The sequence below is a fragment of the Hemiscyllium ocellatum genome, chromosome 11, assembly GCF_020745735.1.
Source record: "Hemiscyllium ocellatum isolate sHemOce1 chromosome 11, sHemOce1.pat.X.cur, whole genome shotgun sequence".
In the NCBI taxonomy this organism is placed as follows: Eukaryota; Metazoa; Chordata; class Chondrichthyes; order Orectolobiformes; family Hemiscylliidae; genus Hemiscyllium; species Hemiscyllium ocellatum.
This window is the reverse complement of record NC_083411.1, coordinates 86,178,298-86,204,551: the sequence shown is the minus strand read 5'-3', so window position 1 is coordinate 86,204,551 and position 26,254 is coordinate 86,178,298. Positions and strand designations below refer to the sequence as shown.

General features: G+C 41.9%; 1 protein-coding gene across 1 annotated transcript in view; it reads left to right on the top strand.

Annotated features, from left to right (window-relative positions):
* The window catches only part of LOC132820062 (FERM and PDZ domain-containing protein 1-like), an 82,443-nt gene that overhangs the window by 17,153 nt on the left and 39,036 nt on the right, over window positions 1-26,254 (top strand). The window contains exons 2-4 of the mRNA XM_060831980.1: window positions 17,034-17,185; window positions 20,702-20,804; window positions 24,469-24,514. Coding sequence (XP_060687963.1) covers window positions 17,034-17,185; window positions 20,702-20,804; window positions 24,469-24,514 — 301 coding nt within the window. The remainder of the gene's footprint in view (window positions 1-17,033; window positions 17,186-20,701; window positions 20,805-24,468; window positions 24,515-26,254) is intronic.

Sequence of the window (26,254 nt, the reverse complement as noted above, 5' to 3'; positions counted from 1 at the left end):
TTTCCCACTATGCTAAAAAAAATGCAAGCCAGACAGTGTGACAAATTCAAGTCAATGCAAAATGAGTTAGCATCAAGAAATTAAACTATGGGGTACAAGGTTCCTTGTGTAAAGATGCATGAGGTGCGTGCATGTCCTTGTGCACAAAGCAATCTGGCAGAAACATACACAGTCCTTACTGTCCCTGAACCTGAGCTCCAAAATAAAATTGTGAAGGGCTGAAGGGTACTGTGAGTTGGTCTGAAAACAGCATGATGCTGTGGTGAGGCTGATGGTTTGATTTTGCTGACTTAAATCTAAGATGGGTAGAAGAGTACAGTGACATTGGAGTCTGCAGGAAAGTCGTGTGAAGACAGGATTGTCTGACAGTCTGGAGAAGCTGATGGTGAGCTTCTGTCATCAAGTAAATGCTTTGATTTTCGTGTCAGGAATTGGCATCATCTTGTTTCTGGGAAAGGACAGGATTGAGAGCCTCATAGAAAGGAGATGAGATCAACTAATAATGGTGTGCAAATTCATTAAAGTCATCACATCCATGCATTAGTGAGCTTCCAAACTCCCCATTTAAGCATTAAGGGAAATATCTTGACACCAAGAATCGAACTATTTTCATTTTGCTGTATTTTCCCAACTTGCTTGCAATTGCCCAGTCAACTCAAGGGAGTGAAAATTTCTGTCCTTAGATCGGATTATGTTCATGAACAACCTAACCACACATGTGCAGCAACTCAAGTTTGCAGCACCATGTCAGTACAAAGTGAAGTAATATCACATCCACAACAAAAATGGTTCTGCCCATGTTTTCACACTGCAGGTTGGTGCAGAGTGGAATGTAGTCTTTAGCAGTCTAGCAGAGTAGACCAGCTGCAGATAGTAACAAGGAAGTGGTGGCCATGCAGCTACAATCTTGCAAATGCAACTAGTCAATCTGTACCTGTATTATGGAGGGAAGTATGACAGCCTGCGTAATCAGGTCAACAATATCTCGTGACTAAATGGATATTGTTCACATACAGTGAACCTCACTGTATCCAAAAGAATCTTTGATAGATACCAAAGCTGCAGCTGAATTGGCTGTGGATAAATCAGAATTTACATGCATTCCATACTCCGCGCTAGAAATTTAAGACTGAGATAGATTGGTTCTAGAGTACCAAGGGGATCAATGATTACAGGGAGAAAGCGGGAGAACACGGTTGAGAAATTTATCAGCCATGATAGAATGGCAGAGCAGACTCAATGGGCTGAATGGCCTAATTTCTGCTCCCATGTCTTATGGTTTTATGGTCTTAAATGCTTCCATATAACAATGTATCTGTACTTGCATGGGTGATATTGACCACACGTGCACTGGTGCATTATATCTTATTCATTGTCACCAGTAAAAGCCAACACTAGGCCCATTTGCAAATGCACAGAGGACCATTTTGATAGTCATCTTTGCACTTTGGCCATATACTGTGTACTTGAAGTAAACAATAGTCTTGTAATATGTCTACACATAGCTGTGATTTCCACTCGCATCCTTCTGGTACTGAACTTTCCATTATATATTAAAAAGTAAAATTGATATAAGCAATATAGACAAAATGCTTTGCTAAACAGCTTATTCTATATTACTTGATTGCACCTTTAATTCATACAGATGGTGTTTGCTTTTTTTTCCCAGTCTGTGCTCAAAGTAAAAATGATTTTAGTGAAAGAGTGGGTGGATTCAACACTAATTGCTAACCTTTTTGAAATGGGTTTAAATCCAATTTAAACCGATGGGATGAAAGTATCTTGGCTGTGAAAGATCTACATAAAATGAATCTGAAACTCTCAGTCCAGACTTACTGTGTCATCACCACAAACTGACAACTTCAATTCACAAGAACATGGGTTGGTGTTGGAAATGGAAAAAATGTCACACTGACGCAAACATATAATGGAGTTTAAATACATTGGTGGAACTTCAGACATGGCGGTTTGCTCCTCATACAAACTGAAAATGCTAGAAACATTCAATAGGCCTATCAATGTTTAAGAAAAGCAAAGTTGGGATAGCATTTGAATGCAAACTCCTTGCAAGTTCCATTTTGCCGACAATTTTAGGTACACTCCAGAGCTTCAGTGTAGCAGCTTATTTTTTACAGTTCCTCACAACCGGCAGATTCTAATCCAACTCTCCCGGTTTGGATGTTTCACAAACTAATCACTTTTGTACTGGAGATACTTATTTCCTGAACTTTCCATATATTCCTTTAAGGAGATAAAACAAAACTTGCTTTTTTACCTCAGTTAGCTCTCTTACAATCTGCCATAACAACTTTTAATTACTGGGTTTTCTGAATCAAAATTAACCTGTGATCACTCTGAACTGGAAGCTAGCTAATAGTCTTTTGTTTTCAGCCAACTGTTGTAAACAACACAGTATAAACAATTTCCCATCAATTAACAACATGGATCTAGTCAGAAGTCACATGACACCAGGTTAAAGTCCAACAGGTTTATTTGAAATCATAAACGTTTGGAGCACTGCTCCTTTGACAGGTGAAGTCTGACGAAGGAGCAACACTCCGAAAGATTATGATTTCAAATAAACCTGTTGGACTATAACCTGGTGTCATGCAACTTCTGACTTTGTCCACCCTAGTACAACACTTGCACCTCCACATCATAACATAGATTTGCAGCCACTTGCTTTGTGAGCAATACTAGATTGGGTCACTGTTTCAGAATGACTTTTTGAACTTGATTTCATTTTAAGAAAATCCTTCACAGATTTAGCTATCATACATTTGTCACTACTTTGAAATCCTAACTGCAATGAAGATATGAATATATAGGGAATCACAACTCACACACCATATCAATATTTAAGTTGATCAGAATCTTTAACAACTTTTTGCACCTTATAGCCTGAAAAAGCACCACTACATACCTGAACACAACTTCAAAGTAATGTACCTCAGCAAATGGTGCTCTCTGATACAGCCATGACAGTTCATTGAATTGTATTTAACAGATCGTCACTTCTGTGCATTGGCAGAATTACATTGCCATAGCAATATGCAAGTTCATCATGCTCTCAAAATACCAACAGTAGTGACAGAGAAACCAGTCTCCATCTCACTAGGGCCACAGTTCATGAGATTCAAATCTCAGCTACAGTTGCAGTACAGATCACACATGATACAATCAAATCAGTTAACAATCTGCAAGGAAATGACTTTGGAGTGAAATAAAAGCCAAATATTCTGTAGATTCTGGAATGAGTCCTGCAGATTGGGTGGACGTAATTGTCATACCACTATCTAAGAAAGGAGCAAGAGATAAAACCAGGAAGTACACACCTGTTGGCCTGACGTCAGTAACAAAGAAGATGCCAGAATTTATTAAAATGATGTATTAAGTGGACACTTAGAGAACAATAAGCATATTTGACCCAGTCCACATGGATCTGAAAATGTGAAATCATGTTTGACAAACTTGGAATTTTAGAACATGTTCCGAAAGAAATTTGGTAAAGGAAAGTTGATGGACATAGTTAACTGGATTTTCAGAAAGCCTTTTGATAAGGGTTTCACAGGAGATGTATAGTAAAATTAAAATATAGCATAGGAGGTAATATTCTGGCATGAATTAAGGATTGGCTAACAGGCAGAAATCTGATTAGGAATAGATAGGTTATTCTAGTATTCGCAGACTGTGATTGATGGGGCACCGTTAGCTTCAGTACTTGGGCTCCAGCTGTTCACAGCACATATCAATGATTTGAATGTGGGAACAAAATGAAGTGTTTCTCAGTTTGCAGAACTAAGTGGGGTGTCTGCTACAAGCAAAATATAAAGCAGTTTCAGGAGGACTTGGACAGGCATAGTGCATCAGCAAGAACATGGCTGATGGGGTATTATGTGAAAAAACTGAGGTGATCCACTTTGGTGGAAGGAACAGATGCACAGCGTACTTCTTTGATGGTAAGCAGTTAGAAAATGTAAACAAGTAAAGGAAATGAGGTGAGTTTGTCAATAAGCCACTGAAGGCTAATATATAAGTACAGCAAGCCGATAGGCAAGCCATTGCATGTTATCCTTTATCATGAAAAAATCTGAGTACACCTAGTGAAGTCTAGCTTCAGTTGTATATGGGATTGGTTAGGCTCCACCTGGAGTACTCTGTGCAGTAGTGATATCCTTAACTCAAGAAAGATATTATTGCCAGAGAGAGATAAAGGTTCAGCAGACTTGTTCCCAGGAATGCAAGATTGCCTTATGAAAAGCATTTCAGCAAATTGGGCCTATATTTTCTAGAAACATAGAAAATGGGAGTAGGAGTAGCCTATATGGCCTGTCCCCATTCAGTATGACCATGGATGATCATCCAACTCAGTCCCCTGTTTCTGTTTGTTCTCTGGTCTTAACCTCTTCAGTCTATCTTCATAACTGTCCATTTCCCTTATAAATCCTGCTGCACACTCTCCAATAGGATAACACTTTTCCTATAATAACAAACAGAAATTTACATAATAAAGGTTTGAAGAATGAGAGACAATTTCATTGAAACCTACAAAATACTTAAAGGGATAAACAGGGCAAATGCAGGCAAGTTGTTTCTCCAGATTGGGGATTCAAGAAGCAAGGGTACAATTTAAAAACAAGGATGTGCCACTTATACCTGAGATAAGGAGGGTTTTTTTTAAATTCAGAGAGTTTTGAAGCATTGGAATTCTCTACCCTAGAATACCATAGAAGCTCAGTATTTGAATATGTTTAAGATAGAGATTGATATACTTCTAATCATAATAGTGTGAAGGGTGATGGCCTGCACTGGAGGTTGAGGGGGGACCTTGTAGAGGTTTATAAAATCACGAGGGGCATGGATATGATAAATAGACATGATATTTTCCCTGGGATGGGGAAGTCCAGAACTAGAGGGCATAGATTTATGGTGAGAGGGAAAAAAATTTAAAAGGGCCCTAAAGGGCAACTTTTTCATGCAGAGGTGGTACTTGTATGAAATGAGCTACCAGAGGAAGTGGTGGAGGCTGGTATGATTAGAACATTAAAAAGGCATATGGATGGATGTATGAATAAGAAGGGTTTAGAGGGATATGGGCCAAGTGCTGGCAAATGGGACTAGATTAGTTTAGGATATCTGGTTGGCATGGACAAGTTGGACCAAAGGGTCTGTTTTGGTGCTGTACATCTTCTGATGCTCTGACTTTAATAGTTGTCTAAAAATGATGAAAGTGCTTGTCCAGCCACGATCATATTAGATGGCAGAGCAAGCTCATGGGGCTGAATGGTCAACTCCTGTTGCTAAGTACCTGAAGAATTACATCTGACACACTGAGCAATTACGCAACCCACACAAAGATCAAGATATTCCACTTGATTGACATGTTGATGCTCAAGACTATGAAGTTGAAGATAATCTCAAGGTTTATCTGTTACAATTTGGACCCCAAAAGTGTGAACAGTTACAGCCAGCAACTGCTCAAGAAGAGCAATTACAAGAGTTTCAAAATGTCTTTATCCAGGGACTGCCTGACAGCATTAACCAAAGTCCTTGGGAAGATTTTTTTTTATTTTGGGTAAACTGCAATGTACTCAGTATCTCACGACAAGTCGTTTTCATGAGCAAACAAGTCTTATTGTCAAAATCATTGCCCCAAAATATTATGTCAGCAATACACCAGCAACACATGGCCAACGAAAGCACAAGATAAGTAGCATGAATCTGTGTATTGACTAGGGATATTCAAAATATTCAAAGATTTGCTCATGCATATGAGGTATGACTATCAACACCAAAAGCAAAAGGAGCTTGACATCCATATGGTGTTCCATTCTCTCCTTAGACAAAAATAGAAATGGGTCGTGAGTATGGTGCTGGAAAAACGTAGCAGGTTAGGCAGCATCCAAGGACCAGGAAAACTGACATTTTGGGCAAAAACCCTTCATCTTTCCTGATGAAGGCTTTTGCCTGAAATGTTGATTTTCCTGCTCCCCAGATGCTGTCTGACCTGCTGTGCTTTTCTAGCACCACACTCTCGACTCTAATCTCCAATATCTGCAGGTCGTCACTTTTGCCTAAAAATAGAAATGGACCTATTCACAGTGCATAGGGAAGAGAATATTTTTGTGTCAAATTACTTCTCAAATTTCCCATTGTTAAATGACTTAGCGACACAATGAACATGAGTATCAATGACAGCATGTGTTATTTTCAGTTTTTGTCAGTATCTCAGAATAGATGTCTGACAACAGTTTGCAGTACTCTAGAAAACCATTTCAAAATATGTGTGTTCAGTAGAAAGTGATCCATATCACATTGTCACCCCGTTATCCACATTCAAATAGTGTAGCAGAATGTAGGTATTGCTATCAAATCAATAAATCAATCAATTAACTGTCAAGCAACAACATAGTATCTTCATCTCGCATTGCTGTGTTTTCTTGCAATACCAATGGAGAGGGATTAGCATTCCCAATGCAACGTACACTTGGAAGTCAAGTGCAAAAGACATTGCCCAGCAACTAATGCTGTAACCATTCTGGGACAGGTGAAAGTAAACATATTCAATGCTATCAAAACCACACACTAGATAGAAATTTTGCATTAGAAATCCTACAAATATTTGGATGTCAGCAAGGATTTCTAAAAAAAAATGCATATAAGCCAGATCATGCAAAGTGTTACTGATCTTGGTGTTCCATTGCAAAGGGTAAAATATGAGGTCTGCAGATGCTGGAGATCACAGCCGAAAATGTGTTGCTGGTTAAAGCACAGCAGGTTAGGCAGCATCCAAGGAATAGGAAATTCGACGTTTCGGGCATAAGCCCTTCATCAGCCCTTCCATTGCAAAGGAACAGAAGCCAGCTCAGTCTAAAGTTCAGCATGCCAATCATGCATGAAGAGAATAAGCAAGAACCTCTGACTTTGATGTTGACTGTGTTGAAGTTGTAGTGATGGTGAGTGACAGCAACTATCAGCAAGACAGCCAAGTTGTCCAACAAATGCAACAGAGAACAGTGCATTACTCACCAGACAAGTCTACAATCAGCAGATCAGGATGCATTATAAACAATTGAAAGTGTTACATTGAAGTTCAAAATGTTTGTTTTGTAAACTCTCCTTGGCCTGTTTTTATTATTAACAAATTGACAACACATACCAATGTAATTCCAGCTATCCCTGTTTTTGGGATACAGTCAGGCTGTCAGCTGACCTTTAAGAGGCATACTTGTGCCTTCATCCCTACATCAGAGCATATGATTGGCAGGTATAAAGATCTTACACTCCACCTTACCACGGAACACTTGAAACATGACACTCCACTGGATGTTTGCTGCTCCATGTTAAACTGTTAGTCTACTATCAGCCCAGTCACTTATGCCTCTGCAGAATATTATCTTGTCCATAATAGCTTGTTACAATAAACATCAGTTGCATTCTTCAATACCACAATATTACACCCAATTTCTCATGTCATGAAAGATAACGTAAATGTATAATGCCGCATCCAGAAAACCATTCATTTGAAGGCAAAATCACACCACCGAACTCCCAGCTACACCCTCAATCCAACCCAATTACCATCTAAACAGTTGACTACACTCTGATCTGACTAATTTCCAATCCCCAAAACTACCCATTCACCAACTCATCTACTACTCACACATCTATTCACTAAATTAGATACCCATTCACTTATTTACTGGGAGACTTGGATCATTAAAATTGGCCTGACTACACAGTTACCTTTGTGAAACTGGGGTGTTGTAGTTATTCTCCTCCGACAAACCACAAGATGACTCAAGTGTGCAGGTTAACTTCACATTTATTCAAATAATCTCAGTATTAGACTGGCTGAATAGAATTCTGTCTAACATTCTGTCCCATTTTTGCCCAGCTTTGCTCCATGTCTGTCTAATTTTGGTCTGATGTCTCTCTGATTTTGATCCACATCTGTATCCCATGTCTGTCTCCTACATCTGGCCGATCTCGGTCCAACGTCTGTATCCTACTTCTGTCCAATTTGTAAAGAAAGTCATCTAACTTTCTACATGTTCTTGTTTTCATTTCATTCTTCAATAATAAACAGAAATCTTCCATTTTAGGTATTTCTGTTATCCTTTCACAAGAACCTATTTATACTCTACAAAAATAAACCAAAAAATTGCAATGCTGGAAATCAGAAACAAAAACAAATTGCAGGGAAAGCTCAGCAGGTCTGGCAACATATGTGGAGAGAAAGCAAAGTTAATGTTTTGTCTCCAGTGACCCTTCTTCACAACAGAAGGGTTCTAAAGAAGGGTAACCAGATCTAAAACATTAACTTTGTTTTCTCTCCACACATGCTGCAAGACCTGTTTTCCCAACAAGTTCTATTTATACTCTAGTTGGCTCTCAAGAGTTGATACAGGCCTTAGGATGTTCAAAGTTCTCTCCATTCATTTCTGCTGACATGGACATGGAGGGCATTCTAGATTCATGTCTGCCGCAATGTGTTTTGCAGTACCAGCTTGTAAGGTGTTAACCTTACTCTTGTTGTAACCTCTTTTTATAAAAACTTATTTAATTCCCACTTTTGGGGAGTGTGCAACCTTCGTCCATCCTCCAACCTTCGAGAAGCAGTTTGAGTAGACAGCTGAAAGGATCAATGCATGAAGTTACTTGTGGGAATGGTTTGCACTATCAGTATTGTGGGAATGGTTTGCACTATCAGTAACTATATGGCTGAATGGAGTATGAAGAAATATATAGTGAGCTTATCAAAAAAGTGAGATGATAATCATGGGGACTTATGGCATTACATGCCGTGTACTGTAAAGCAAGTCAACGTTGAATTTATAAAACTACATTTTGTCACCAAAAGCATTATCGTTTTTGTAAATAAAATCTCACAAACAAAACAGAATGACCCTTTTCAGAAGCACAAAGCACTTTCAGTTGTTGAGAGTTTTGATTTTCCCTTGTCTATAATATAACAAAGAGCCACAATTGCTACATCGTTAAAAGCCTTTATGAATTATTTATCTGCATGAGATCATGTCAATCACCTTGTCTGGAAGAACCGGTTTTCTGATAGCCTGAAGTCAGATTAAATTTAATGTAACATAAATACCCTACTCCTTTCAGCTGCATCTTTGTTCCAATCCAGACTGTTTCATGAAAAATTGTTGCGCAATTTAAGAAGTAATTTTCAACCACAGATCATCAGCTCACATCTCTGTACAATTGAGAGAATACTGTAACTTAGACATTGGACAGTAGTCCTGTAGGCTCGAAGTCAGGCCTCCTGACCTTTGTCTGATGTACATTCCTTTTGAAATAGAAATACTAAATAGTAAAATGTACTCTTAAATCCCATTGTAGGATGATTAAGAGAAGCGGACTGTTCCACAAACATAGCTCAGGTATTTTCAAAGAACTGATTGGGGGTGGTCACAATGTACGAAACATTTGAAAGGTTAGATACAGTTCATACTTATACTGTCTAGCTTCTTAATATGGGCATCATGACAGTCTGACTGGCTCTCACTCAGAGCTGAAGCATCTTTAATACCCGATTCCAGTCGCTGACCAGAGTTGACAGTGAGATGTTGCAGTCTGCTCCCAGTGTTCTGGTCTGGCGGTGTTCGTGTGTGTGTTTGTGCTGGGGGTAGTGTGGTTGTAGATTCTGGATTGTGGTGCTGGAAGAGCACAGCAGTTCAGGCAGCATCCAAAGTGCAGCAAAATCGACGTTTCGGGCAAAACCCCTTCATCAGGAAGGGTTTTTGCCCGAAAAGTCGATTTCGCTGCACTTTGGATGCTGCCTGAACTGCTGTGCTCTTCCAGCACCACTGATCCAGAATCTGGTTTCCAGAATCTGCAGTCATTGTTTTTACCTCGTAATGTGGTTACAGGGAGAGGGCTGGAGATAGGGCACAGTGTAGAGGGCTTGCCTCTTCCACCCACTGTGGTGACCTGGGTAAGTCCCCTGTTTATAATTCACGTTTTTAATAAGTGGTAGAGCAGGCCATCCCTGCTGTTTCCCCTGACCTGCAGAGGGGTGTTGCTACAGTAACCTCTGTTAGGCCATCCAGTTGGGGTCTGCATGGAACACTTCAGTGCACGGAATCTTGTTGCCCACCAATTAAACAAAAACATTCTAATCAGATTCAAACCCAGCAAGGAGACTTTCTCTGCGTTTGTTTAAAAAAATCTCACTGATTTGAACTGATCTGTTGCTTTTTTGCAAACTTTTTGTCAAGTACATCCTTTGAACATCCTGTACTTTCCAATACAGTGAAGTCGGGCTAAATTCTCCGATTTCTCCTGAAAGTGTGACGGCCAGTGAGTTTCACAGTGGCCCCCAATCAATTTTCTCACACCGTCTTCTACGTTTCTCCACACTAATTATAATCCTGAGATGTTGGCTGCATTTCTCAAGAAATCGTGTTTCCTGTGCTCCAGGTAAGATCTTCTCCTGGTTTCCTTGTACCACCCACCCCTGCCCCAAAAGCCCAGCTGCCACTACTTCAGACTCTCCCAATCAGCATTGATCTCTCAGACCTGCAGGGGCTCGGTCTGGAAACGGTCTCAAGGGGAAAGACAAGCTCCTTCCAGGACAGAGATCTGAAGGTGCTGCTGGGCTGTCTGGTGGAGAGGATGGGAATCCTTATCCTTGCTCACCTCCCCCATCCCCCAAAGGGGAACACCATAACAAAGCCAACCAACCTTGGCATAAAGAGCAGTGTGGGTCAGTGCTGTGTACGGAGTGAAAAGCTTTTCTGCACTCTGCAAGATCAAGTACCACCATCTTCTCTCTGTTAGCTCTTACTCAGGATACGGCACAAGCCTTTCCCAAGGCTCATGAACTACTTGCATGCATCGTGTTCCACCCAAGGGCTCACAGCATCACATCCTCCAAACTGCTAACCCTTTCTGCACTTCCAGCTTACTCACTGGGAACACCTGATGACTTCTTGTGACAATGTTGTGGCTTTTGGAAGTGTGTTTTGTCCTGGTTACAATTAAGCAAAGTTTTAAGGCAGAGGTTCCGAATTGGCTAGTGACAGCCTAGAAAGTAAACAACTTGGGAGGCCTTGTTTTTATTTAAAGTTGGAATACTAGATGCAGCCTGGATGGGTGTGGCCAGCTCTCACAAATCAGGATTTCAAGTTTTTAGGTTTTTAGTTTTGAAATTCAGCATCGGTTGCTATTGTGATGTTGAAAAAGTGGAACCTATTTTCCCCCTCTCTTGATTATAGCCAAAAGCTTGCGGTTCTCTTCGTAGGTTGCTGGATTACATGTGAAACAAAATATGTTTACTGAATTTGCCTTTTTGCCAAAAGGTGTGTTTATGGAATACTACTATATTGAAACAGTTAATTAGTATAATTGTTGTATCTATTGTTCTGTTAAGTTTTCCAGTCGAGTTAATTTATTCTAAGTTCTTCTTTCTTTTGTTGTATTTTAACTATAGCATTTGAATACATTATGTTTTGCTTAATGTCAAGTAGTTTGACCAGTAAATAGTGTTCAGGACACGGCACTTTACATCTGACTTTAAAGTAAGAAAAAATTAGGGCCTAGCCTACCTTCTTAAAATATTTTGAGAGGGTCTGGTCTGGTCCGGTCCATAACACTCTCCTGCTCATCATCACCTCCCTCCGCTCATGTGTCCCTCTCTGTCATACTGAGTCTCTCCTTTTGTCTCATTGCAAAGAAAAGCTGGCCCACACCCTCACAGATTGATCCCTCAACTGACCTACCTGTAATCACTACACTACATCACTTGAATTGACTCTGACCATCCCCATATAGTGTGATTGAATGACTGTGGTGGATCCTCTAATGTTCACACATCACCGCTTACTCAAAGCACACAAATTGTATTTGGTGTGTAAGCAGCTGGCAGTCTGAGTGATGATGGTCTCTGACAGTCTGTAACCTGGTGCGAAAGTTAATGAGCGTCAATCCGCCATGTCAGCATCGATGTGTGAAGTGCATTGGGTGATGGCAGGATGGGTCTACACCAAGTTGTAGTTGTCAGGAACCGGCTCTGACCTTTCTGTTTGGAATTTTCACTGACTACGTTTCATGGTAGAGGAGAAGTGTTTTGGAAAAGCGATGTAAGTGGCCAAATTGGGCTTTTAAAGAACTGCAAATGCACTGAAATAAAGTCAACACCTCTTCGAACTCACCCTTCTAAGCTTCAGGGCAAGTCAAGACCTTCTTTTGCAATGATGCAAATCTATACTTTTTTCTTTCTCACCTTATTTTGTCACTATACTTGTCATTACTCTCATGACATCAGGGCGGGAGAATTCACTCAAAATTTTAAAATTAAACCTAAGCCTTTCAAATTCACAACTGTCCCAGAAGATGGTATTCCAAAGCAATATCTGGGACTGTAATTTTCAAAGTTTCCCAGCACTGGATCAAAATCCCATGGCCATTTGGTGTCTAACCTAATAATTCAGATCTCTGAATCACTTATAGAGTCAGGGCAACACGAAAACAGTGTTGTAGTGTGGTAACTGGGAAGGGCTGGAGATAGGGCACAGTGTAGAGGGCCCGCACCTTCCACTCTCTGTGGTGACCTGGCTAAGTCCCCTGTTTATAATTCACATTTTTAATAAGTGGTAGAGCAGGCCATCCCTGCTGTTTCCCCTGACCTGCAGAGGGGTGTTGCTATGGTAAGCTCTGTTAGGCCATCAGTTGGGGTCTGCATGGAACACTTCAGTGCACGGAATCTTGTTGCCCACCAATTAAACAAAAACATTCTAATCAGATTCAAACCCAGCAAGGAGACTTTCTCTGCGTTTGTTTAAAAAATCTCACTGATTTGAACTGATCTGTTGCTTTTTTGCAAACTTTTTGTCAAGTACATCCTTTGAACATCCTGTACTTTCCAATACAGTGAAGTCGGGCTAAATTCTCCGATTTCTCCTGAAAGTGTGACGGCCAGTGAGTTTCACAGTGGCTCCCAATCAATTTTTTCACACCGTCTTCTACTTTTCTCCACACTAATTATACTCCTGAGATGTTGGCTGCATTTCTCATGAAATCGTGTTTCCTGTGCTCCAGGTAAGATCTTCTCCTGGTTTCCTTGTACCACCCACCCCTGCCCCAAAAGCCCAGCTGCCACTACTTCAGACTCTCCCAATCAGCATTGATCTCTCAGACCTGCAGGGGCTCGGTCTGGAAACGGTCTCAAGGGGAAAGACAAGCTCCTTCCAGGACAGAGATCTGAAGGTGCTGCTGGGCTGTCTGGGGGAGAGGATGGGAATCCTTATCCTTGTACACCTCCCCCATCCCCCAAAGGGGAACACCATAACAAAGCCAACCAACCTTGGCATAAAGAGCAGTGTGGGTCAGTGCTGTGTACGGAGTGAAAAGCTTTTCTGCACTCTGCAAGATCAAATGCCACCATCTTCTCTCTGTTACCTCTTACTCAGGATACGGCACATGCCTTTACCAAGGCTCATGAACTACTTGCATGCATCGTGTTCCACCCAAGGGCTCACAGCATCACATCCTCCAAACTGCTAACCCTTTCTGCACTTCCAGCTTACTCACTGGGAACACCTGATGACTTCTTGTGACAATGCTGTGGCTTTAGGAAGTGTGTTTTGTCCTGGTTACAATTAAGCAAAGTTTTAAGGCAGAGGTGCCGAATTGGCTAGTGACAGCCTAGAAAGTAAACAACTTGGGAGGCCTTGTTTTTATTTAAAGTTGGAATACTAGATGCAGCCTGGATGGGTGTGGCCAGCTCTCACAAATCAGGATTTCTAGTTTTTAGTATTTTAGTTTTGAAATTCAGCATCGGTTGCTATTGTGATGTTGAAAAAGTGGAACCTATTTTCCCCCTCTCTTGATTATAGCCAAAAGCTAATGGTTCTCTTCGTAGGTTGCTGGATTACATGTGAGACAAAATATGTTTACTGAATTTGCCTTTTTGCCAAAAGGTGTGTTTATGGAATATTACTATATTGAAACAGTTAATTAATAATAGTTGTTGTATCTATTGTTCTGTTAAGTTTTCCAGTCGAGTTAATTTATTCTAAGTTCTTCTTTCTTTTGTTGTATTTTAACTATAGCATTTGAATACATTATGTTTTGTTTAATATCAAGTAGTTTGACCAGTAAATAGGGACATGGCACTTTACATCTGTCTTTAAAGTAAGAAACAATTAGGGCCTAGGCTACCTTCTTAAAATATTTTGAGAGGGTCTGGTCTGGTCTGGTCCATAACACTCTCCTGCTCATCATCACCTCCCTCCGCTCATGTGTCCCTCTCTGTCATACTGAGTCTCTCCCTTTGTCTTATTGCAAAGAAAAGCAGCCACACCCTCACAGGTTGATCCCTCAACTGACCTACCTGTAATCACTAGACTACGTCACTTGAACTGACTCTGACCTTCCCCATATAGTGTGACTGAATGACTGTGGTGGATCCTCTAATGTTCACACATCACCAATTACTCAAAGCACACAAATTGTATTTGGTGTGTAAGCAGCTGGCAGTCTAAGTGATGATGGTCTCCGACAGTCTGTAACCTGGTGCTAAAGTTAATGAGCGTCAATCCGCCATGTCAGCATCGATGTGTGAAGTGCATTGGGTGATGGCAGGATGGGTCTACACCAAGCTATAGTTGTCAGTAACTGGCTCTGACCTTTCTGTTGGGAATTTTCACTGACTACGTTTCGTGGCAGAGGAGAGGTGTTTTGGAAAAGCGATGTAAGTCGGTCAAATTGGGCTTTTAACAAACTGCAAATGCACTGAAAGAAGGTCGTCACCTCTTCGAACTCACCTTTCTAAGCTCAGGGCAAGTCAAGACCTTCTTTTGCAATGATGCAAATCTATACTTTTTTCTTTCTCACCTTATTTTGTCACCACACTTGTCATTACTCTCATGACATCAGGGTGGGAGAATTCACTCAAAATTTTAAAATTAAACCTAAGCCTTTCAAATTCACAACTGTCCCAGGAGATGGTATTCCAAAGCAATATCTGGGACTGTAATTTTCAAAGTTTCCCAGCACTGGATCAAAATCCCATGGCCATTTGATGTCTAACCCAATAATTCAGATCTCTGAATCATTTATAGAGTCAGGGCAACACGAAAAGAGTATTAAATCCAATTCATCCATGAGGACCAGATAACCTAATTTAGTCCCATTTGCCAGCACTTAGCCCATATCCCTCTAAACCCTTCCTGTTCATAGACCCATCCAGATGCTTTTTCATTGTTGTAATTATGCCAATGTCCACCACTTCCTCTGACAGCTCATTCCATGCACAAACCACCCTTTGTGTGAAAAAGTTGCCGCTTAGGACCCTTTTAAATCTTTCCCTTTTCATCTTAAACCTCTGCCCTCTAGTTTTGGACTCCCCCACCCCATGGAAAAGCCCTTATCTATTTACCCTCACGATTTTATAAATCTCTGATTTTATAAACCTCAGCCTCCAGGGAAAACAGCCAATCTTGTGGCAGTGACTCTGTTGTCATTGCGTATCCCTCCTCCACATTCATGTTTTGCTCCTTGATTTGTTCCATTCTGACTTAATTTGCCTAACACCATTACCCCCTTTGTTATTGCCCAGTCTTCAATCTGATCACAGACCATCCCATGGTTTTTCTTTCCACTCTCTACCCTTGCATTTGCTTAAAACCTGGTACATCCCTAAGGCTAGGATTTAATGTGGTGAGTACTAAGTGTGGGCATAGATAGCCTCAAGGGGCATTAAACTACATAGGCTCTCTTTATCACCCCAGCATGAAAGCTCATTGGATTGAGCATCAATTTGGTACTTAAGGGCTTCTCCTTTGTCCAATCAGGAGCCTGCTCACTGAATCCTTGCCCTGTCCACCACCCACCCAGAGGTAACCGGTCAATCAGAAATTTGTAGGCTCAGGGTTGGAAGCACAAGTGGCACACCATGACCAGCTTCACCAGTGGGTAAGAAAATGGGTATTTTGGGGACACTATTGGGGATGGGGTGAGTAACCCTCCCTGTCCCAATTAGCCCCAGATTGAGGCAAGTGGAGCTTCCCTGTGAAGAAAACACGCCCTGTTCCCACCAGCTGGGAGAGAGGGTATTCAGCCCAATGAGTGGCTTAGGCCCTTGGAATCAAGGGTTATGGAGATAAGGCAGGAAGTGGATACTGATTAGGAATGATCAGCCATGATCATATTGAATGGCGGTGCAGGCTCGAAGGGCTGAATGGCCTACTCCTGCACCTATTGTCTATTGTCTATTAGCTGGTGATTCAAAAGCTTCACTTGTTGGCGGGCTGAGGATGCCCACCATGGATTTTCCTGCCCGGAGTGGAGGTGGTGAGAATGGGACTGAGTACACCTCTGGGTGAACTCAACCAAATATTTGCCCTTTCCTCACCATCTCCAGGGAGGGGAAATTGCACCCTGACTTTATCCACTTCTGATGAAGGCATATTGGAGCCTGAGCAGACCATTCAGCCCCTTGAGCCTGTTCCGCCATTCTAGACCATGGACTGATCAATCACCTCAATGGGCGTGTCAGTGACTCACTAACCTGAAAGTTTCTCCACAGATGCTGCCGAACATGCTGAAAATTTCCTGGTTTTATTCACTAACTACATTTTGATCTCATCCTAGCCAATTTGCTGCAGTTTGGACAGGGCAGAGGTTCTGTGACTCATGGCCTCTGTCTTTGATTCTATTAACTCATCAAGAATCTTCTGATCCTTTGACATTCTCGAAACAGCTTGCTGGAATTTTTCACCCTGGTTTTAGCAGGTTCCTAGAGAATGGGTGTGTCAGTTTTGAGGTGGATACAGAGAAGCAGAGGAAATCCCTTTTACAATGACCTCTCTCTCAGAAAGCCAGTGCGATGGGGAGAGACTACGAGTGAGAATTTTGCAGGAACCTGACCGAGTCCAGGCTGGGGGTGGGGGATGAGGGATTGAAGGGGTGTGGTGAGGATGGGTGAGAGGTGGATTAAATAATATGGAAAATAATAAGATTCTGACAATGATTGACAAATGTGACCTTTGCTTTGTTTGTGATTGAAGTAATCAAGGTCCAGCCGATGGAGCAGCTGCTAACACAAACCAGCCGAGCAGCCCTTTGAAGGTCACAGTGAAGATTATCAAAGATCCACTCCTGGACTACGGTTTTATGGTCTCAGAAGATTCACCAGTATGTGTGAAGTCTGTCACTGCAGGTAAATACCTGGGAATGGGAGGTTCCAATGTGGGCAGCATGGCAGCACAGCAGTTAAAACTGCTGCCTCACAGCGCCAGAGACACAGGTTCAATTCCCGCGTCAGGCGACTGTCTGTGTGGAGTTTGTACATTCTCCCTGTGTCTGTGTGGGTTTCCTCTGGGTGCTCCGGTTTCCTCCCACAGTCCGTAAATGTGCAGGTTAAGTAAATTGGCCATGCTAAATTGCCCGTAGTGTTAGGTGAAGGGGTAAATGTAGGGGAATGGGTCTGGATGGGTTGCGCTTCGGTGGGTCGGTGTGGACTTGTTGGGCCGGAGGGCCTGTTTCCACACTGTAAGTAATCTAATCGAACTGAGGGAAGGCCTGAAGTGTTTTCAAGAGGGGCTGGGGGTCTGATAGGGCCAGGGCTTTTAACTGATACAGTCCATCTCAACACCTCCAGCATTAACTCTGAACTCTTCTCAATCTTTGTCAGTTTTGCCATGGTGACAATACTTCAAGCGGAATTTTCTCTTCCCTGAAGATGGTCAGAAGGTGATATAATGGGCTTGGCCCCTCACCCTCTTCCTGCCATCTCGGTAATTAATTAAAATGATCCATAGACGACCTTCTTGACTTCCACCAAAATGGTCAATTAAGGACCTTAACCCGTCACCTTCCAAATTATCTGCCCCCTGGTGGACAAAGCTGCCTAGTTTCCAAACTGAGAAACCATGACAACTTGCAAACTAGGTTAAGGAATAGAGCCTGCATTTTATCCAACAAGTGACAATGGAGGCAGGGATGGGGGCAAGGGAATGGCCTCAAATCCGCACCCCTATCCAAGCCTCCAACTCCTCCTGAGACCCCTTCCTCAAGAACCCACCCCACAATAAGATCATAAAAGTGGCTTATCATCTCATTGCTGGATTTTTTCCAAAGGGTAAGACACGACCAGTGGACGTTAGGACCCAGAGGTTCTCTCCTCACGTATTTAAAAAAGTTCATAGAGATTTGTAGGGCCTTTACTACTGTCTCTGATCAGCTGAAAATTAGCTACATCTTCAGCCACTCTGTCCTTAATGATAGGCCTAGATATTTGCCGATGCAAGATGTGAGGTTAATTGGGCTATAATTCACCAGGCTTCTGAATTTAATTTAGTTTAATTTATTGTCTCGTGTACCGAAGCACAGAGGAAAGCTTTGTCTTGCGAGCAATACAGGCAGATCGCAGAGTTCAGTAGCATAGATAAGTGAACAATAGGTAAACAGCAGCAAAAACAAAAACACAGGTACAGGCGAATGTTAAGAGTTTGTGAGTCCATTCAGTATTCTAAGAACAGTAGGGTAGAAACTGTTTCGAAACTGGCTGGTGTGTGTGTTCAGGCTTCTGTACCTTCTCCCCGATGGTAGAGGTTGTAGAAAAACATTGAAGGGTGGGATGGATCTTTGAGAATGCTGGCGGCCTTTCCTTGACAGAGGGCCTGGTAGATGGATTCTATAGATAGGAGGTTGGCCTTTATGATTGTCCGGGCCGAGTTCACCGCTCTCCATAACCATCTCCAAATCTTGTTTGGTACAGCAGTGATACATCCAAACAGAATGCTGCCAATGGCGCACCTATAAAATATAACGAGGGTATTCACCATCATGCCAAATGTCCTCAGCTGCCTGAGGAAGAAGTTACATTGTTGGGCCTTTGTAACCAGTGCATCCACATGAAGAGTCCAAGAAAGCTTGTTGTGGATGACACTCTCCAGTCATTCCACATCTGTGCTGTTAATGTGCAGGGGGGCATAAGTAATATTCCGCCAAAAGTCAATAATGAGTTCCTTGTTTTGCCAACATTGAGAGCTAGGTTGTTCTCAGTGCACCATTTTTTCAGGTCTTCCACCTCCCGTCTGTAGTCTGTTTTAACATCTGAAATTCAACTGACTATGGTGGTGTCATCAGCGAACTTGTAAATGGCATTAGTCTGGTATTTGGTGATGCATCATGGGTATACAGTGAGTATAGTGGGGGATGAGTGCACAACCCGAGGGGCTCCAGTATTGAGCGTTAGTGAGGATGAAATATTGTCCCCAGTCTTCACTGATTGTGTCCTGTGGGTCAGGAAACTGAGGATCCAGTTGCAGAGAGTGGCTCTTAGTCTGAAATAACTAAGTTTAGTAATCAGTCTCGAGAGGATAATAGTGTTGAAAGCTGAACTGTAGTCAATGAGTAGGATTCTCATGTAGCAGTTCTTGGTGTCAAGATGTTCTAGGGCGGAGTGAAGGGCAAGTGATATGGCATCTGACATGGATCTGTTGGTCTGATAGGAAAATTGGAGTGGGTCAAGAGCAGTGGGGAGGCTGGAGTTGATTAATGCCATGACCAGCCTTTCAAAGCATTTCATGACCATTGAAGTTAGGGCCACTGGGCGGTAGTCACTGAGACATGCAACATGAGCCTTCTTAGACACAGAGATAATGTTGGCCCTCTTGAAACAGGCAGGGACAGTGGCCTGCTGCAGGGAGAGGTTGAAGGTGTCTGAGAAGACCTCTGTCAGTTGATCTGCGCATGCTCTGAGTGCACGGCCTGGTACTCTGTTTGGTACCATCACTTTCCTTGGATTCACACGAAAGAAAACTGATCTGACCTCTGATGCAGTTCTTTTCCCTTTCTCAACTGTTGGAGTGACATGAGTAATTTTTTCAGTCTATGGGACCAGTTCCTCAGCTTTGATAGGTTACAGTCAGGGCTGCAGTCAGGCATTGTCTGCACCAATTCTCCTTTAAAACTCTGGCATGGAATCTTCTGCTCTGGGTGATTTGTCACACTTTCATGCCTTTAACTTGTTCATTATTTTCATAGAATCATCATTGAATCCCTACAGTGCAGATAGAGGCTATTCGGCCCATTGAGTCTGCACTAACCGTTTGAACAGCATCTCACCCAATCTCCTTAACTCCACATTTACCACAGTTAACCCACCTAGCCTACATACTATGGGGCAATGTAGCACGGCCAATCCACCCAACCTGCACATCTTTCGACTGGCAGGAAACCAGAGCACCTGAAGGAAACCCACATAGATATGGAGGGGGAAGGTAGAAGCTCCACACAGGCAGATTTGCTTTGGTTATTTTGGTGAGCTCCTGTCCTTGGTCCAATATCAATTTCCTTATGATCTCTAGCATGCTGGTCCTCGGGTTCTACGCTGTGATTATTCAACACACACAAGAATCCTTAGTTCCATTGACATTACCTGTGTTCCCTAGTTCTTTATAAGAAAGTCACAAACAGGTACAATCCACCTCTCTCTCTCTCTCTCTCTCTCCACAATCTGAGAAATGCATCATTCCCTTTTCATTGAGATGAGACAAGCTTCAGGCAGCAAGATGTGCAGTTGTAAAAAAAAAGTATGAATAATTATCTGTTTTGTTTATCCTTTGCATATGCTAATAGCTTCCCATGTACTTCCAGTTTTTTCTCCTCTTTCTGTGAGGGACAACTAATGCTCCATTCAAAAATATGCTGACTTCATTTTGCTTCTCAGGTGGTCCTGGAGAGGGAAAGCTATTCCCAGGTGACCAGATTTTACAAATTAACGACATGCCTCTGGATACAATTTCCCAGGAACGTATCGATAACATTATTAGGTGAGGACCCTTTTAGCGCATTCACTGAATGTAAAGTTTTAATAGATACCACCAGCTAATCATTAATGGCCAGAGTCGTAGGTAGACAGGATAGTGAAGAAGATGTTATGGTTTCCTTTATTGTTCAATGCATTGAACATAGGAGTTGGGATGTCATGTTGTGGATATACAGGACATTGGTTAACTCACTTTTGGAATATTACGTGCAATTCTGGTCTCCTTCCTATCGGAAGGATGTTATGAAACTTGAAAGGTTTCAGAAAAGATTTATAAGGATGTTGCCAGGGTTGGAGGATTTGAGCAATGGTTGACCAAGCTGGGGCTGTTTTCTCTGGAGCTTCAGAGGCTGAGGGGTGACCTTATAGATGTTTATAAAATCATGAGAGGCCTGGTTGGGGTAAATAGCCAATGACTTTTCCCTGGAGTGGGGGAGTCCAGAACCAGAGGGCATAGGTTTGGGGTGAGAGGGGAAAGATATAACAGGGTCCCAAGGGCCTTTTCACGCAGAGGGTGTTGCATGTATGGAATGAGCTGCCAGAGGAAGTGGTGGAGGCTGGTACAATTGTAACATTTAAAAGGCATCTGAGTAGGAAGGGTTGAGAGGGATGTGGGCCAAATGCTGGCAAATGGGACTAGATTAATTTAGGATATCTGTTCGGCATGGATACGTTGGACTGAAGGGTCTGTTTCTGTGCTGTACATCTCTATGACCTTATTTGAGGGCTGTCTTTAAGTCCTTTAATAGGTGAACTTGCTATGAAGTTTGAATTATGAAGTTTTGTGACCTTCAAAGTGCTATATAAATGCAAGTTGTTGGTGGCAAACTCAGAAAATAAAACAAAGCTAAAGTGTAGAAAATTGTTTGCAGTTCTAAAGGGGGATCACCAACAAGACTTAATTGAGTGTTATATGTCTCCTTAGTTCTAGAGCAGCTCACCCAGACATCTTGCACAATAGTGTTCTATAATATAAACCATTACATATATTGAATTACACAAACAGTTGAGTTCTCAGTTACTCACAGAGACAAATATTCTGCTGCACGCACAGTCGACATTTCAATCGAAAATTCCATTACACAGACAGTTGAGTAAGTTTTCACACACAAGTTTGAATATTCCATTACACACCCGGCCAGTTCTCTATTACATGCAAACATAATTGAATACCCCATTTTAAACACATTTGAAAATTCAAATACAAAGACAAACTTGTATGCACAATTGAATGCTTAGATATGTGTTAAGAGTGTGGTGCTGGAAAAGCACAGCAGGTCAAGCAGCATTCGAGGAGCAGGAGAATCGACATTTCAGGCAAAAGCCCTTCAACAGAAACCCTTTATTCCTGATGAACGGCTTTTTCCCGAAACATCAACTCCCCTGCTCCTTGGATGCTGCCGACCTGCTGTGCTTTTCCAGCACCACAGTCTCGACTCTGATCTCCAGCATCTGCAGTCCTCACTTTCTCCTTCTTTGATATGTGCACTGTCAAGTTATACATACAGTCAAAAACTTGGATATACATATAGTCAAATACTCCATATACACACAATCAAGAACTCCATTCCAAGTACTATTGAATGCTCCGTTGTGTACCCTACACAAACAACCAGTACCCCATTACACATACAGCCAATTTCTCCATAAATACAGACAGTTGAACACTATTATCCACACAGTAGAGTTCTTGCTTGCTTACCTAAGATGAATTCTCCATTGTATCCATAGTCCCACTATTTATAATTCAGTGTATTCTATCAGAAATGTAGTTAAAGAAAGCATTTTAAGTTAAAGATTGTTCATAAATGATAAACCAAAGCAAGGTGTATGTAGCGTGTGCATTTGTCAAACCCAGAGCCTCTTTTGTTGGAATATATTTCTCCTGTCCAATGCTTGTAGCTCTAGGATTCAGTGCTAAGGTGGTGATCATTACAAAAGAATCTCTCAGTAACTTTACTGAATTTGATTTGCTTCCTGTTAAAGGTGTTATCAAGGGTCTTGGGCTTAAACAGTGTTGTCTGGCTGGATCTTAAGAACTGTTTCGCAGAATATATAGAATGGAGTTCCCACCTGTGTAGAAAACCTCACTGCAATCCCAATTTAAATACATGCCAAACATTGGAGGCAGGGTTTGTAAGAACCAAATATGTAAAACTAAGTATGGTCTGAGTTATGACTTGTACTCTTTTGGATGTATTTCAATCTCCAATGTGTTCATGATCACATCCAGAATGTGTAAGGCTGACGTCTTCATTAGACTTCACTCTGCTTTAATCTGGGCTGTGGGAGACTGCTTATAGGAAGGCATCTTTACCCTTTGTATCTGAACTCTGGACTTACACTGGAGCTTTAGTGCGATTGTTTACCAGAAATGTTTCTGATGCTGATGTCTTTGTGAAAACATTGGTTACTATGAGGGACTCTCCTTCTCAACCTTTCCCCTTGTCTGAGGTCCAAGTTAAACCACTACCATTACAGAAAGCCCTAATAGAGCCAGAGAGCCATGGAGATGTACAGCACAGAAACAGACCCTTCTCCAACTCATCCATGCTGATCAGATATCCTAACCTAATCTAGTACCATTTGCCAGCGCTTAGCCCTATATCTCTCTGAACCCTTCCTATTCATATACCTATCCAGATGCCTTTGAAATGTTGTAATTGTACCAGCCTCCACCACTTCCTCTGACAGCTCATTCCATACATTCACCACCCTCTGCATGAACACGTTGCTTCTTCAATCCCTTTTATATCTTTCCCCTCTCACTCTAAACTTATGCCCTCTAGTTCTGAACCCCCCCAACAATAGAAAGACTGCATTGTGAATCTTTTTATTTCTTTATTTCTTATTTTCCTAACATATACTGTGTATATCTGTCATGTTCTGTAACTTATTTCTTTATTTTCTCTAATTTTCTACCTGAGATTTATACCTAGGTATTTTGTACTTAAGGTGCCACTGTGTGTTGGTGACATTGTACACTTTTCACTGCACTCCAGTACTTTTGTAACTTGAGCACACGTGACAGGGGTTAGCACTGCTGCCTCACAGCACCAGGGACCTGGGTTCAATTCCCGCCTCAGGTGACTGACTGTGTGGAGTTTGCACGTTCTCCCTGTGTCTGCGTGGGTTTCCTCCGGGTGCTCCGGTTTCCTCCCACAGTCCAAAGATGTGTGCGGGTCAGGTGAATTGGCCATGCTAAATTGCCCATAGTGTTAGGTAAGGGGTATGGGTGGGTTGCGCTTCGGTGGGTCGGTGTGGACTTGTTGGGCCGAAGGGCCTGTTTCCACACTGTAAGTAATCTAATCTAATCTAATCTAATTCTAATTCACCAGTTACCTCTCTTTCTCAAATGAGAGAGCAGTCCCATGGGTCTTGTAAGATCATGGCAATTTTATTTTTAACATTGAACTACAATCTGAGTGAGATAGACGGACTAGATCAGATTGGGATGTCTGGTCAGTGAGGACAAGTTGGACAAAAGGGTCTGGTTCCACGCTGTACAACTCTTATGAGTCTTATGTGTTGCTGTTAAGTTCAAGCCTGTAATCCCGGAAAATAATATTCTGTGCCAGGAGCTTAATTTTGCAGGTTTTAGTCAAGTGTCCTTTTTTTTCTGCATTGGACCCATCTTGCTTTAATATTTGTCAAATTGTTTATTGCAGGGAATATGGTAACACTGTTACAGTGACTGTCCTGCGAAATACCCCTGTAAGTACAATCTTTCGACTTTTAAAAGCAGAGCTTTCCAATGCTACTCATGGTCATCGGTTCGATTCCAGCCTCGGGCGACTGTCTGTGTGAAGTTTCCATATTAAATTACTAAATTGCCCGTAGTGTTCAGGGATGTGTGGGTTAAGTGCATTAGTCAGGGGAAATGTAGAGTTATATGGTAGGGGAATGGGTCTGGGTGGGATACTCTTCAGAGGGTCGGTATGGACCCGTTGGGCCAAATGACCTGTTTCTACACTGTCAGGCTTCTATGGGTTTATTCACAATTCGGTTGCAGTCCAGGAGAGATTCACTCGACGTGATTCAGATTCATTCCCAAATAAATTAGTCTGGCATTTGCAATGGCAATTTGAATGACATGCCTTAGATGGAGAGGCTAGACAGGATGGGCTTGTATCCCATGGAGATTTGAAGACTTATAAGTGAAATAACTAACAGATATAACAAATCTATAGATGGGATGGATGCTGACATTTACAGTGAGCACTTGATCTTGGACACGGGAACAGGAGCAGGCTATTTGGCCTGTTCCTTCAGTCAGCTGTACCTCATCTCTGTCTACTCACTGTCGCTGAGTATTCCAATAAAAATCTATCAAACTTCAATTGACCCTGATTCCTTAGCATTAAGAGAACTAGATGTCTTGAAGTAAGCTTGCAGAAAGCCACCTGACTCAGAACAGGATGGTGCTTTATGTTCAATTAACATTTGATGGGACTTGATGAGACTGTGCACTGCTCCAAGTTTGACACAAATTCAACCAGCTCACGTCAGAAGGGTTTGATTCATGCTTCAGTGGCAATTTGTCTTGTGTGATGTGTTATCAAGCTACATAATCAAAGAAGTTTCCAGGCTTCATGCAGGATACAAACGAAGATTTGATCATTAATCTCAGCATATCCTAAAGTGGAGCAGCACCCATCAACTAGACCTCCAGCTCTCTCTATCTAGTTAGAAGTACATGCTATTACGGGGATATTGGATGAGCTTCAGTGCAAGACTGAGGCAAGCACTAGACTTATAGAGTTGAATTATTAAACCGAGATGCCATGTCCTCTTTCAAATGGGTACAAAAGGTCACGTGGCACAATTTGAATGGTTTATTGCAAAGGGAATTAACTGCAAGAGTAGGGAGATTATACATTAATTTTACAGGGCTTTGGGGAGACCACATCTGAAGTACTGTATACAGTATTGGTCACTGTACTTATGGAAGGATGTTAACGCATCGGAAGCCGTTCAGAGAAGGAATACCTGGAATAAGTGGATTGCCTTAGATGGAGAGGCTAGATAGGATGGGCTTGTATCCCGTGGAGTTTTGAAGAGTTATAAGTGAAATAACTAAAACATCTAAGATCTCAAGGGGTCTTGAACGGGTGAATGCTGAAAAAATTCAGGTTTCCTCTGTGAGAGAATCTGAGAACTGGAGATCATTATTTTAAAATGGGGGTCACCCATTTAAAACAAAGATGAGGAAACCCTTTTTCTCTCAAAGGGTTGTGGGCCTTTAGAATTTCCTTCCTCACGAGGTAGTGGATGCAGAGTATTTAAATATTTTTTAAGGCAGAGATAGACAGATTCTTGATGACTGAGAAGTTGAAAGATTATCAGGGAGATACAGGAATGTAGAGTTGAAGTTAAAATCAAGAGGAGGCATGATGGCTCAGTGGTTAGCAGTGCTGCCTCACAGGGCCAGGAACCTGGGTTCAAATCCAACCT